Source organism: Carcharodon carcharias, chromosome 15 (assembly GCF_017639515.1).
Source record: "Carcharodon carcharias isolate sCarCar2 chromosome 15, sCarCar2.pri, whole genome shotgun sequence".
NCBI lineage: Eukaryota > Metazoa > Chordata > Chondrichthyes > Lamniformes > Lamnidae > Carcharodon > Carcharodon carcharias.
The window spans coordinates 6486398-6501409 of NC_054481.1; the positions used below are offsets into that span (position 1 = coordinate 6486398).

Below are 15012 nucleotides of genomic sequence, written 5' to 3' on the forward strand. Positions count from 1 at the left end.
TGAGGGAGAGGGTCCTCCAAACATCAAGTCCACTCCCCTTTATGTGATAGATAGGTTGGGTTCATATCATATCAGTCTGTGGCAGCTGGTTTTGACACATGAAATCTGCGCTGTGGCCCATGTGACGATACCAAGTCTCAGTTTAGAATTTTCACTTTCTCTCAGAATCAGAGACCAAAGGAGACAGAGATCAGGCATATTAAAAGTGGCATGGACAAGGGAGCGTGATCGCATCCTGAGATACAAGGGGAATATCATACAGTCTATATGTAACTGGTAGTAATGGGTGAGTTTCAATATTACTTTTGGTTAAAAGTGTGCTCTAGTATTAGTTAGTGTAATCTGAGAGTTATTATTAGTCACTGGTGAAATCAAAGTTCCTCCCAATGCCAGGTGTCTCCTGCAAATCACTTTCTCACTTGAGTTGCCCATCCGTCTCCTAGCTCTTGGAATGTCTCACAACTGATGCAAAACCACACGTAAAGATACTCAAAAGGAGACTTTTAGAAAACTGATGCAATGCCATTTGCACATGGTCAGAATATTACGTGATCAAACCTCCAGTCAGAGTTGACAACCCTAGCCACTGGTTGCTAAAGGGACCACTCAGGAAAGAGAGACCGTGAAAGTTCCAAAATTTTATTTTCTATGGAGTTAGGAGTAGCGGAGTTTCTCATAGCTTCAATCATCCCACCACCAACCTGCCCTCACCTTCCAGGCTTTTCTCTGATCTCTGAGCTGACTGAAAGCTGCACAGCCTGGGACTCATGAGACCCAAGGATGAACTTACTTCAGTCATCATGCCCTCTCCATTCCAGGTGTGCCATCACTACATCACCAGATAGAGTGTATTAAGGGATTTGGGGCCCATAGGACTCAACATGGTAGACGGTAAGAGAATATTTCCCCTCATTGGGGAATGTAGAACTAGGGAGCACAATTTCAAAATAAGGGGTCACTCATTTAAGATTGAGAGAAGTTTCTTCTCCGAGGGCTGTTAGTTTTTGGAATTCTCTATTACACACTGGAGGCTGGATCATTAAATATATTGAAGGCTGAATTACACAAGATTTTTGATCTACAAGGGGAGTTACAGTGGGCAGGAAGGAAAGCAGAGCTAAGACGACAATCAGATCAGCCATGATCTTATTGAATGGCAGAGCTGGTTCAAGGGGTCAAACGCTTACTCCTGCTCCTTAAGCCCAATCCAAAGCTAAAGCTTTAAGTCCTAAATGAGGGCCAAACTTGAAAATCCAATATGTGTAAATTTTGCAATGCATCTTAATTCCAACAGATCATAGCCAAACATCTATGGTAGGAAAAGGGAGAGTTTTAAGGATAAAAATTACCTTGGATTCTTAACAAAAGTTAGAAGCAGCCAGCATAAATTCCAAAATGAAGGAGGAGCATGTGTCAATTCTACAAAGAACAGACCTGGTAAATGGAAGAATATAATTTAGTATCCATGGACACTAGGAAAACTTTTCAAACAGTTCCAAGCTAGATCACTAAAAACACTTAAAAAGAGGAGCAAGCTGGAACAATTTGTTAGAAGGGAGAAAACAGTGGAGTTATGAGCAGTTTTTTCCAGAATGGCTCAAAGTGAATTATGGATGTGCTCCAGGATTCCGTTCTGGGGCCTCCTCAAATCAAATGTGGATCAATGATTTGGATACAGACCTGCGGAATCAAAATCAATTTCTAAATAATTTTTGGATGACACCAAGTCGTGGGACGGGGGTGTGTGTGTGTGCGGGGGTGTGTGTGTGTGCGCGCTTGTCAACGCCGAGGGCTGCAACAAATTACAGGACAGTATTAATGAACTTGTAGAATGGGCAAATAAAATTCAACTCAGATAAATGTACATTTTGGGAGGAAGAATAAAGAGGTTACTTATTACTTGGAAGATACAAGTCTCGAAGAGGTAGAGGAATAAAAGAATCTGAGTACAAATACACCAATTACTAAAAGTCATGCCACAGATTAGCAAGGTTTTGTTTTTAAAAAAAGGCAAACAAGCATTGGTTTTACTTCTAGAGGGATAGAATTGAAAAGTAAGTTATGCTAAACCTGTCTAATCTCAATTAGACCACACTGAATACTGTGTGCAGTTCTGGTCACCATATTATAAGAACAATTTAGGAGACACTGGAGAGGGTGCAGAGAAGATTTACAAGGATGATGCCAGAAATCTGAGAGTATACATATCAGGAAAGGATTGAAAGGCTGGGTCTTTTTACTCTTGAGGAAAAAAGGTGGCTGAGGGATGACCTAATAGAGGTCTTTAAAATTATGAAGGGTTTTGATGGAGTGGATACAAAGGGAATGTTTCCTCTTGTGGGGAAGAATACGACTAGAGGTCATCAAAAAATGAAACCCATTGAGGAATCCAACAGGGAATTCAGAAGAAATGCCTTCACCCAAAGAGTGGGGAGAATGTGGAACTTGCTACAACAAAGTGGTTTAAGCAAATAGAATAAATGCATTTGAGAAGAAACTAGACACTCAAACGAGGGAGAAGAGTAGAGATGATTACAATGATAGATTTAGATGATAAAAGTTGGGAAGAGGCTGAAACATAAATACAAGCATGGACTAGTTGTGCAAAAGGACATATAACATAGATAGGGTTATGTTGGCCTGTTTCTATGTAAAGGCCTAGAGACTGGTGCCAAACTTGTAGATGATACCAAAATGGGAGGCAGAACTAATTCTTTAGATCAAACGAAACTGAGAAAAGTATATTGCCAATACAAGGAAAAGAACACAAAAAAATAGCAGATGGAATTCACCAAGTGTGAGGTGATCTATTTTGGTATTTAAGAATAATAATTATACCAAATGGAAGTAGTCCAAGTGTTGCAGACGAGTGGAAAGATGGGCAATTCAAGAGGTTCAAAAAACATGAACAGTCTTATCAATGTGAAAGAGTTTCTATGAAAAATGTAAGAATTCTGTGTTTTACCTTAAAGGTACAGAATATAAAAGACCACAGCTAACAATAGTCCTATAAGAAAAAACCTCAAAGTACTGTATGCAGTATTGGGCTCTGTACAACAGTAAGGATATTGATATTTGAGATGGTTTAAATGCAAACTCACTAGCATGCTGCCTGGAATGAGGAAATACAACTAAAGGCTTTTTCACTTGAAAAAATATTGCAGTGCAATACAATAGAAGTTCCTTAAAATTATGAAAGGTGGGCAGGCTAAATACAAGCAGATTGTTTACAATAGTTTAGGGGTTAAGAATAAAAGGGCCACTGATACAAGATTAAATGTATAAGATTTAGAAGAGGGTGCGAAATTCTTCAGAGTTGAGAGGCTGTGGAATTTACTTTAAAAAGGGATAGACATAGAAACAATGGCAACATTCAAGATTGGATTACATTGGTAGATGAAGGAAAAGGAATCACAAGGGATATAGGACACTGGCTGGTGACTGGATCAGACTCGGTCACTAGGCTCTTACGTGAATAGTGACCACTTGCATGAAAGATTAATTCATTGGAAGTCCCATTAGTCTAAGAGGCAGAAACCTGAGACGGTGAAACACCATTTATACTGCTTCAACTCTTGTTTGTCCTTCCAATTTCAAAATGTATTCAGTGTTCAACTGAAGTGTTTTAGAATATTTGATTACATTAAGTGACAGCTCATTATAAAACCAATTCAAAGCATAATGCTAGGATTTAAAACTTAAAGCACAGAAAATCTTAAAGATGCAATTGGGGTGTCTATTATTGATGACCCACATTTGGGTTGGAGGCCAGGCAATGAAGTTAGTCAAGATTATTTGACAATGGGAACATTACAGTGGAGCCTGATCCAATCCAACAGCATTTCCAACAAAAGTCACTGTAAAGTTCAGGAGCTGGGACCCCAAATCCTACCAGCCTCCAGCACAGGGCCAATAAGTCAAAACTTGCTAGCCTGGTTGAGATTAGAAATTGAATTTGGAACCTTCTAATCTTTGAGGCTTATTGCTCTTATCCACAAGAACATAGATGAAACATCCAAACTGTGTTGAAATATGGATGATAGGTCAGAGTTGTAAGTTGTTGCAGAGAAACCCAAACACATTTAAAAATTTGGAATAATGCAAAAATGTCAAACAAAATGGGGAATGATAATTTTATTTCAGTTGAGAAATACAGTTAGGTTACAGACATAGCAGGATATAAACTTGGATATGGCAACGTTTTGTGAAAACAAACAGAAGCCCAAATCTGTAACAGTATATGTCTGTTAATTATTTTCACAATCCCTACCAGTGATTTCACAATTTATGAAATATGGTACTCCAAGGGTGAAGATAGGCAAAATCACTGACTAGGATTTCAGACATGAAAACATTTGTATTTCTCTTCTTTATCCCCTGGCAACCATATTCACTTTCCTCTTCCTGGTGGCAATCCAAATAGTATACTCCAATCGTGATTACGTCCCTCCGTTTGTTGCAGGAAAATTCCCTTTGCCACCAACAACCATTCACTTCAGGTGAAATGATTTACTGATTTTTTTTTCTGGATCAAATATAGAAGAGACACCCATCCCCTTAACTTAACATTGAATTTGCTCTCACTGAGACCTGGCATGGAAAATGAAGACATCATAGCAGTGAATGATGCTGGAATTAAGGCACCATGCAGCAGTGCAAAGGGAATTTAATACGGGCACCAGGTGCAAAAAAATCTGGAAACATTCCATTCTCCAACATGGAGATCTATTAAATGAGCGCAAAAACAATTACATAATCCAAATCTCAATGCAAGTACACAGCGGCAAGACATTAGTGCATTCTGCATGGAGTCAAAACAAAATTCACAGAGATAGCATCGATCTCGTCATGTGTTCAAGAGAATCACAGTCCTACCTGAATAGTCCCTACAAGAGACAACACCTGTGGCCTTTCTAAGTCTGGGTGGCCCTATGTAAACCAGCTTGCATTGGGCAAATATATAAATAGCACAGTTTTGGTTCAGGACACAGAGACTTGCCCCTTAACAGCATTTTTTCTTTCCTTGGGAAAAGGAGGACCTGGTGCATTTCCTCCAATTTATATGGACTTCGGGATGATAGCAAAGGTCATTGTGATCCTAAATGCATCAGTTAGCTTTGGTTAATCAACTTTTCTGACCAGAAAACAACAACCTCTTTGTCAGCCTGTGGCTTTATCCTAGCAATGAACCCAGACAGGCCTCCCCAAGGGTTAAACCTCTTGACTTGAGCTTTGAGAAAATGTGCATCAGCTATTTGTTTACTAGTGCCAGGATTAAAACTGAAGTGGCTTTCTCACTACCTGTAGAACAAATCATAAATTAATGTCCATCAGAGGTTAGTTAAATGGTTCATTAGGTTTAACTCCTTAGAAAAAACAGTTTTTGTGTGGTACATAATCAACTCAGTCAAACCTAGATCCAACACAGGATCCCAACCTGTTCTTCCATAATCAAAAGGCACTATGATCATTAAGGCACTATTCAGTCTACAATTTTTTCTTCATCTACTTAACACTTCTACAAAAGTCATTCCCAGCTTAAATATATCAATACCAAGAACTTGATCCCTTTTGATAGATTAAATTGATATTGATCTTCAAACTGCTCTTACAAGCACTAAATCTCCTACTCCAACTGACTGACACCAGTTGACCTAGTACACTTACCTATGCACTCAATTTGAAAAAAGAACACAGGACAAGACGAGATTCCCTTGGGAACCACACAAAATTCTTCAGTAAATTTGGTTTTCAGTCAATTTTTGAACAAATGTCTCTAGTTACAAGCAGTAATGGGTGTATGGTAACAGAATACTGCACCAGTATCATACCAGAGATATATTTCGCTCATGAAAAAGGACTTATAATACTGATCATGAGTATTCTCTTGTGAACCAGATCTAGTATTGCAACCAGTTCAATACCCCTTCTATTCCAAGGGTTTTTGAAAAGTACTCTTGTTCAGCATATATATAGTTAATGGATTTGTGCTTCTTAAAAAATTTCTACACACTCGAATACAGTTTTTGCAAAAAGCAGTATTAAGCACAGGAATAATTTTGGAAACATATACATTTAAAGCAATGGAACAAACTTGAACTTCCGTAAGAGATTCCAAGGTAGATGAGCAGGTAACAGAATAAATATTTACAAAGGTGAAAACAGAAGTGTTGACTGCTGTGCTAACACAAGCATGCACAGAACAACTCAAATTGATATAGAAAGGCATATTTGACTATACTACATAAATTGGTATACAGAAGTAAAAGTTACATATTTGTGAAATATGCGACTTACATATTATAAACATAATTTTAATCCTCAGCCGAAAAGGGTCCAAAGAATATACAGAACTGGTACATTATTGTATTGAATTTTCTTGATACACAGTAATTCCAGTCTTAAGATATTTAGGATAAGAGCTACAACACCATCAAGGTCACCAATGCAAGGCTTAGGGAGATTAAATAGTAAAATAGAATGGAACCTTCAGTAGCTACAAGTTTATGTGGAGCTACCTATACTTTGACTCACCATCTTTAAAAGTCCCAGTGGTTATGATTTTGGATCAAGTATGAATTAATGGATTCTAATTTCAATCTAATAGTTTATAAGGAACCAAGATGTGAAGGCTCAAGCTATCAGTTACCAAGAAGCCAAATGAATGAGCTATAATCGCATGAAAAAGCTCAATTTGAGAAAATCGATTCTTTAAGATGGTCATTTTTCCTCAATTAGCAAGTTTCCCTGTTACTCTGCTAAAAGGCAATTACTGTAACATAGTTCAAACTCAGGCACAAAACTGAGACCAAAAAACTCCACTGGAAATTAGCAGTTAACAATGATCTGATTACATATCCCCCTCTTTAATGAGCTCTCATCCCACATCTCCAGTGGAACAGGGCTTCTAAATATAGTCTAAAATATGGGTCAAATACCTTCAATATGAAAGAAAAATCTATTTTTAGCTTTCATCAAAAAAAAACTAAACTTCAACTTGCACCAGCAAAAAAAAAACAAATGAATTTTTCTTTTACTACTGCCCACTGAAAGCTATAGGGCTTGGTTACAAAAATATCCATTTAAAACATTTTTTAAAAATTACCATGCTCAGAGCAAGATTTTGACTACACCCTGTGGTGACGCAGTTGCTTGTGCACAGACCTTCGAGGCAAGTGTTCCAAACTCCAGCCTTTTGGCTAACCTGGAAATACAACAAATATCAAAAAATATTTGGAATACAGAATGAGTCATTTGAGACAGGACATATACCAGTTGCACGTGTTTTATGCTTGAGGGGAACAGACGACTTTGGCCCTACAGTTCCCAAAGCTTTCCACCATAGGAGATTTCCTCGCCTTATGTTGGCATCTGTTGATTGATAGAGATTGATTGCCATAATTAGTCAACAGCTCCATTATTGTTGTACCATGTGACTACCAGGATAGTAGAAATTGAAATAGATGGACCTTGGTCTGTTTCTGTCTAGCAATTCCTATGTTCCATTGGCAACTTGAATACTTTTTATACACATCCCAGATTCAGCACCATTCTTTACCAGTATTATTAGTCCGTTTCCAACAACCTTACACCATGCCACATTCAGGCTAAGAACAGATCGTCTACTAACAGCAGGTCTGAGTGGTAATGACCTGGAACTCACTGCCCAAGAGGGTGGTGGGCATGGAAACAATTTATGATTTCAAAAGGAAATTGGATGAACACATGAAGGGAATAAACTTGCAGAGCTATGGAAACTGAGCAAGGAGTGGTACTAACCCAATTGCTCACGGGGAACCAGCATGGTCTCAATGGGCTGAATGGCCTCCTGTGCCATAAATGACTGAATCTTCCCCCTCTCGTGGTGAACCTCCCTACTCAGCCAAGGGAACAAAGGTAATGCACCAAATCAAAGTGAAACATTTTTCTGGAGAAGAGGATTAGAAACTAAGAAATCTATGAACAAGTTTTACTGCTTATCATCAACATGATGGTCATGGATACAACACATTTATGTTTAAATTGGTGGATGCTGCCTAATGGATGCCTAGTGGGACAGCACAAGCAGCAATAAAATGCAAGCATTCTCCTAATGAGATCTTCAGGATCTAAGTTTTTGATGCAACATAACCAGCTATGCATTTAACATATGATAATACAGCAAATATAACAATCCAAAAGCAAAGTTTCACTACTTTCCAAATTCTGAGGGTGCTGTTGCCTCCCAGGTCTCTTCCTTTCTCTACAATCACATTTCCTCCTCTACCACAGCATTGAAATGGTCACATTCTCGGACTGTGATTATGATGTGATATTCCTCCTCATCCTCTCTTTTATCTTTTAAAGAGATCAACTATAATCCTTCCCCACCTCCAATCTCCTATATACTGCAACTTATTGGCACTGCCCTTGCTTGATTCCACTTTTACTTGAGCAATCATAGCCAGGACATCTCTAACAATAGCTTCTCTCTCACTCCACACTAGGGGCACCCTAAGCATCCATCCTTGACCTACTATTCTTATTCAATCAACATGCTGGCAACACTATATCTCAAACCATAATGACAGGTTCCACAAATTTGCTAATACAGAAGTTCTACCTCGACAACCTCTATCAATCCCTTAGTTGCTTCAAAGCAGTGAAGGCATCCAGCTTTGGGTAAATGTCAATTTCTGGTCAAGAATACGTATGCCATGTTCAGGCTCTGCCAACAACTTCACACCTTCTCCACCCGCTTTGCAGATTGCAGAGTTAGAGGATTGAGGGTAGGCTGAAAGTAGAGTTGAGGCCACAATCAGATCAGCCATGATCTTATTGAATGGTGAAGCAGGCTTGAGGGCCCAAATGGCCTACTCCTGCTCCTAATTCTTATGTTCAAATGCAAGCTCAAATGAGCCACCTTCTTGAACCGTGGTCGTTCATACGTAGTGTAGGCACACCCACAGTTTTGTTAGGAAGGGAGTACGAGGATTTTGACCCAGTGTCAGTGAAGTAATATTGTTCTAAGTCAGGACGGTGAGTGGCTTGGAGGGGAACTTGCAGGTGGTGTTCCCATGCAACTGCTGCCCTTGTTATTCTAGGTGTTAGAGGTCATAGGTTTGGAAGGTGCTGTTGAGGGAGCCTTGATTAAGATGTTGCAGTGCGTTTTGTAGATGGTATATACACTGCTATCACAAGTGTCGACGGTGGAGGAAGTGAATGTTTAAGTTGGTGGATGGGGTGCCAATCAAGCAGTCTGCTTTGTCCTAGATGGTGTCGAGCATGTGAAGTGTTGTTGGAGCTGCACTCATCCAGACAAAAAGAGGAGTACGTTATCACACTCCTGACTTGAACCTTTTAGATGGTGGACAGGCTTTGAGGAGTCAAGAAGCGAGTTATTTGCCACAGAAGTCAAAGTCTCTAATGTGCTGTTGTAGGCCCAATATTTATATGGCTAGCCCAGTTCAGTTTCTGGTCAATGGGGACCCGAGGGATGCTGAGTGACTCGTCATTCGTCATTGCCTGGAATGTGTGTGGTATGCATGTTATTTGCCACTTATCAGCCTATACTTCAGTATTGTCCAGATCTTGCTTCATGCAGACACAGATGGAGTTATGGGGAGATGGTGGCATAGTGGTATTGTTACTAGACTAGTATTCCTAAGACCCAGGTTCGAATCCACCACAGCAGATGGTGAAATTTGAATTCAATAAAAATCTGGAATTAAAAGTCTAATGATGACCATGAAACCATTGCCGATTGTCATAAAAACCCATCTGGTTCACTAATGTCCTTTAGGGAAGGAAATCTGCCGTCCTTACCTGATCTGGCCTACACGCAACTTCAGACCCACAATAATGTGGTTGATTCATAAATGCCCTCCGAACAAGGGCAATTAGGGATGGGCAGTAAATGCTGGCCTGGCTAGTGACGCCCATATCCCATGAATGAATAAAAAAAAACTGAACACTCATACTATTCAACTTCAAGCTTCCAGGACTATTTTTTCTCTCATCACAATGGTTACCGAGTTCTACCTCCACAACATATGCCTCTGCTCCCACCTCAATTCATCCACCATTAAAACTCATCTTTGCATCAGTTATTTGTGGTATGCTGGTCAGCCTCCCAAGCTCCACTGAATAAACTTCAGCTCATTCAAACTCTACTGCCAAATCCTACATTGCACTATGCCCTGCTCACCCATCACTCTGTCCTCATTGATTTACATCGAGCCCAGGTCCTCAAATTTATCCTTGTCCCTCTGGAGCATTAGCTATTCCCCATTGCTAACCTCTCCTATACTCTCCATTTCTGACTTGTAGCATCTTGAACATACCCCACATTATAAAGGCACCTAGGGCCCAAGCTCTAGATTTCTCTCAAAACACTCAAAATCCATTTCTGACCAACCTTTTGGTTTCCCCTTCTTTCATGGCCATCTTTTCTTGATACCTCTGAAGCACCTGGAAACATGTATCGCATTTCAGGATACTATATAAAATGCAAGGTTTTTTTTCTAAAGATGGATTGGGAATCTGAGTTCATGACTTTTTTTTTTAAATTTGGGGATGGGACACTGATCAGACCTGGCTTCCAAGGTACTGTATATTCAACTACTTAGTCAGTCACTTCAGCTGTACACAAGTGCTGTTCACTTATGGCAACTGCATCTCAAAATACTGCAAGCCTGTTAAAACATGATTTTACCAACCCTTTGTCGTATTGGGGTAAATTGGCATTGGACACCCTGTTATCATTGCTGTCTTTTATTGAGCAGTTTCCATTCTGAGTGGACGGCAGAGTTGCACGGTTTGGAGATTGATCCCAGACAAAATTCCTACAGGATGCAAGCTTGGACTCGAGAGCCTGTAAAAATATAAAACAAATTTTATTTGCAAATGTTTATCCTTCCATGCTTCAGCTTGCCAAACAATCATTTAAGCAACATCTAGCAAAGTGCTCTCTTTGCATCATTGTTATCCTACATATAAACCTTACAAATTGAACATTGGCTCGGAATCTGCAATTAGAAAAATGAGGCTAACAGCACTCAACTTTATCGTGGAATAGGCAACTCGACTACGTTTGACTGCAGATGCACACGGAAATCGAGAAGTTGCAATCAGAGTTACCCTGCTCCTCGACAAGCTGTACTACAACAATGCCTTGCCAATAAACTCAGCATTGAAATTCATGTAACAGTAAACACAGCAGAAAGAGATAGAGTTCTCACATTCAAGAATAAGTGGATTTTTAACAGTCTAAATCATAATTACTGCCAAACAATTTTTGGCACAACAAATGCAATTTTATCAGTACAAAGTCTCATTCCTTCAGAAGTTAATGTGTTTAGAGAAAAAAAACTGTTTTGATTACATCTTTCTTTCTCCCTCTCTATTTTACTTTCTACATGATTTAAATCTAATTTATACTCTTGAAGATTCCTTGCTCGGATTGGTTGAAGCACCATGTTGCTGATTGCACGACTCACGCATGCCACAAATTCCCTGTAGAGGATGTTGTGCTGGGTCAGATGTCGAATGACAAGTTGCTACTCAAAAGACTGAAGTCTTTGGCAGCATGGTGAACAGGCAGCACTATCCCTTCACTGCTCACTGCAAAATCTGGGCCATAGAATTTGATTTTGCTGTTAATTCTCACATTGCCCCATAGCTCCTAACAAATGATCTTGTCAAACACATCACAGGCTGTCCAATACTGACGGAAGAGAGGTTGCCCAAGTTTCAAATTATATGATTTGTTAAGTCAAAAATAATTCAGATCCATAGTTTTATCAATGAAAAATGCCAGAATTTTAACTGTGGCTTTATCTCCCTTTGAAACTTTTACACAAATTGCTGCTTCACGGGCAGAGCCCGAGTGCAGTCAGGGAGATCCTCTGTATTTCAGCCCAGATGGAAATAGGAGCATGTCACCCTGCCTAGTGAGGCAGCCTCGGATAAGGAGTACATCACTATCCATTCTTAAGCAAGATAGAATAAAATCTAAACTAGTAAACATTTTTTTTGTTTATGGAGAATGCTATGTGGGAAATAAAGTAAAATTGTATTTACTCTCTAAATTATGTGATTGCAGTGATGGGGAACAAGAGCGAAATTACTCAGGAGAGATTTAATTTGAGCCGAAAGCCACAGACACAATCAGTCCACCACCGCCTTCAAAGCAACTACAAAGCAATTCAGACTTGCCTGTATCAGCCATACACAAAGAATAAAAAAAAATACTCTATCCAAATGTCAAAAGCAATGAGGGCCATCAAAATATGAAGCATATACACATGTATATGGAGAGAAATTTTTCACTTAGGTCAGAGGTGGCACCCCTCTGATGGTGACAGAAGAGGTCCAGCTTGTATAAGAACAACATGCTATCCACCCTCCCCATTTCCTCCAGGAGAGCTTGCTGGAAGATGCTTCAAAATAATAGCAATTATTAGGCAAGAGGCAAGGCCACACTCCATCTAGTGAACCTTCTACCAAGCTGGTAGACACATGAAACTTGACCACTCGCATTAATCTCCTATTGTTAACTCATCTACAAAAGACCCAAGCATGAGGGAAACCCCAGTGCAAATCTTTGAGAACTGCAAGTCCAAAGTCATTTGCTCATCCAAAGCATGCTTCCCTTACTGCATTACGTCTCAAAATGCTCACTGCACATTTTCAATACCACAATTCAATGTGAGGAGGGATGATACAACTCACTAAAGTAAATCTCCCTTCTATATCTTTAAGACCATATTGATTATCTGAAACATGAGACACACAGTCTACTCTCTCTACAGCATATATTTTCTCTCCTTTACCAATGGTGCCATTCCTATTTAACCTACATACGAATGAGGAGCAGGAGTAGGCCACAAGGCCCTTCAAGCCTACTCCGCCATAATATCATGGCAGATCTGATATTAACCTCTACTCCACATTCCTGCCTACCCCAATAACTTTTCACCCGTTGGATTATCAATAATCTACCTCTGCCTTAAAAATATTCAAAGATTCTGCTTCCATCACCTTTTGAGGAAGAGTGTTGCAAAGGCTCACAACCCTCAGAAAAAATCTCTCATCTGCATTAAACGTGACCCCTTATTTTTAAACCATGGCCCCTAGATTTTCCCACAAGAAAAAACATCCTTTCCACATCTACCCTTTCAGGTCCCTTCAGGATCTTAAATGTTCCAATCAAATTGCCTCTTACTCTTCTAAACTCCAGCAGATAGAAGCTGAGCCTATCCAGTCTTTCCTCACAAGACAACCCACTCATTCCAGGAATTAGCCTAGCAAACCTTCTCTAAACTGCTACCAATGCATTTACATCATTCCTTTAATAAGGAGACCAATACTGTACACAGTACTCCAGATGTGGTCTCACCACTGCCGTGTATAACTGAAGCACCACTTCCCTACTTTTGTATTCAATTCCCCTTGCAATAAACAATAACATTTATTAGCTTTCCTAATTACTTGCTTCACCTGCATATTAATCTTTTGCGATTCATGCACGAGGACACCCAGATTCCTCTGCATCTCAGAACTCTGCAATCTCTCGTCAATTTGATAATCTTTTGAACTTATTCTGTACTCCTGAAAATACTGTAACCTAATGCTTATTTTCCACTCCTCAGTTTGCAGCCATTTGTTAATGCTATTAAATCTGTATCTTCATAACATTACATCCAATTCTCTAAGTTTATTTCCCACACTAAGCATCTCAATCCATTCCTTAGTCCCTATACTACTCCTTTCCCTGGAGTCTTTTTCCCCAAAAGATAAAACCTTGTTCTTATATCAGTTCTTCTAAATGATCAATTTAATTTCCTTCCACCTAGCATTTTATTTCTTCTATCTGCTATTTCTTTTTCTAAATGCCATTTATAACTTACCCCCATCCATTTCTATCTTCTTTCAGGCTCCCTCTCTATATTTTGAAGAGTCATACACAACTCAGGACATTCATTCTCTCTCCATAGATGACGCCAGACCTGAGTATTTCCAGCTTTTCATGATTATTTCTCTTCCTACGTTATTAGCTCACAAGTGAACTGACTTCTGTCCGGTCCCTTTCCACGTTTTGGGCCTTTCCCATGCGCAATTAAAACCACTTTTTCCTCTACCTCAACAATTCCAGGGTTGGGTCATTTAGATGGCACACAGGAATCTTAATTTTAGTATGTAAATAGAGTTATATTCCTCTTAATTTAGGTTCAGCCTGGAACATTCATTTTGAAAATTCAGGATAACACCTGAACAGGCCAAATGTTGATCCAATTTTCTTTTGAACCTTCCAAAATAAAATGACTGAAGAAGGATCCCACAATGAGCTATAGGTATTTAGAAAGCATTTCTCAATGCTTCCCCACCACACAGAAAAGCAGAGTAGAAAAGACTCCCAGCAAGAGCACTTCAAGTTAATTTCTTTAAAAGCTGAAAGGGATCAAATACTATAAAAAATCTGTATGCAGAAATATTCTGGAGCCTGAAAGCCCAAGAAAAATAGGCATGAGCTTCAGCTGCATTGGTGGCTCAGGGTGCAAGTGGAGGCAAATTTTAAAAAAGGGAGTCACATCCCACTTAATTATACAGGCTATAGGCATATAAAAACAGACCAGAGCGTGACCAGTTTTCCACTTGGCTGAAGAATGGAAAATCCAGCCAAATCACAGCTTTTAAAAAAGGGAAAATTATAGTGGTGACAAGAATGGACTAATGTTGGCCAATGGTGCAAAGATGTGTCACCAGTACTAGGACACACAGTCCTACATGTGATGCTGAATGTTGGAGGCTCTATTGCATCAAATGGAAAGTAGGCCTACTTAGCACAAAAAAAACCCCATCATGCACCTGTTTTTTCACTAAAGTTAGCAATGAGGGAAATAGTCAACCAGTCGATACAATCGCTCATGTCCGCCATAGCTGTCGCCATAGCTGGCCCCGTAGGATCAAAGTAGCCGCTAAACATCCATTACATTCAAAATGACCCAAAACTAATTCCACTTCCCTGTTCTC

At 39.5% G+C, this 15012-nt stretch overlaps 1 protein-coding gene across 4 annotated transcripts in view; it reads right to left on the minus strand.

The window, feature by feature from the left end:
• Nucleotides 1-4119: 4119 nt before the first annotated feature.
• nde1 (nudE neurodevelopment protein 1) overlaps nucleotides 4120-15012 on the minus strand; it is a 40858-nt gene continuing 29965 nt past the window's right edge. For 2 of the 4 annotated variants that reach the window (XM_041206644.1, XM_041206648.1), the window contains exons 8-9: nucleotides 10698-10852; nucleotides 4120-7204 (exon numbers count right to left, since the gene is read on the minus strand). In XM_041206644.1, the coding sequence (XP_041062578.1) occupies nucleotides 7111-7204; nucleotides 10698-10852 (249 nt within the window). In that variant the 3' untranslated portion in view covers nucleotides 4120-7110. Of the gene's footprint in view, nucleotides 7372-10697; nucleotides 10853-15012 lie in introns of all 4 variants that reach the window. The other 2 variants (XM_041206646.1, XM_041206647.1) reach the window with 2 other exon arrangements.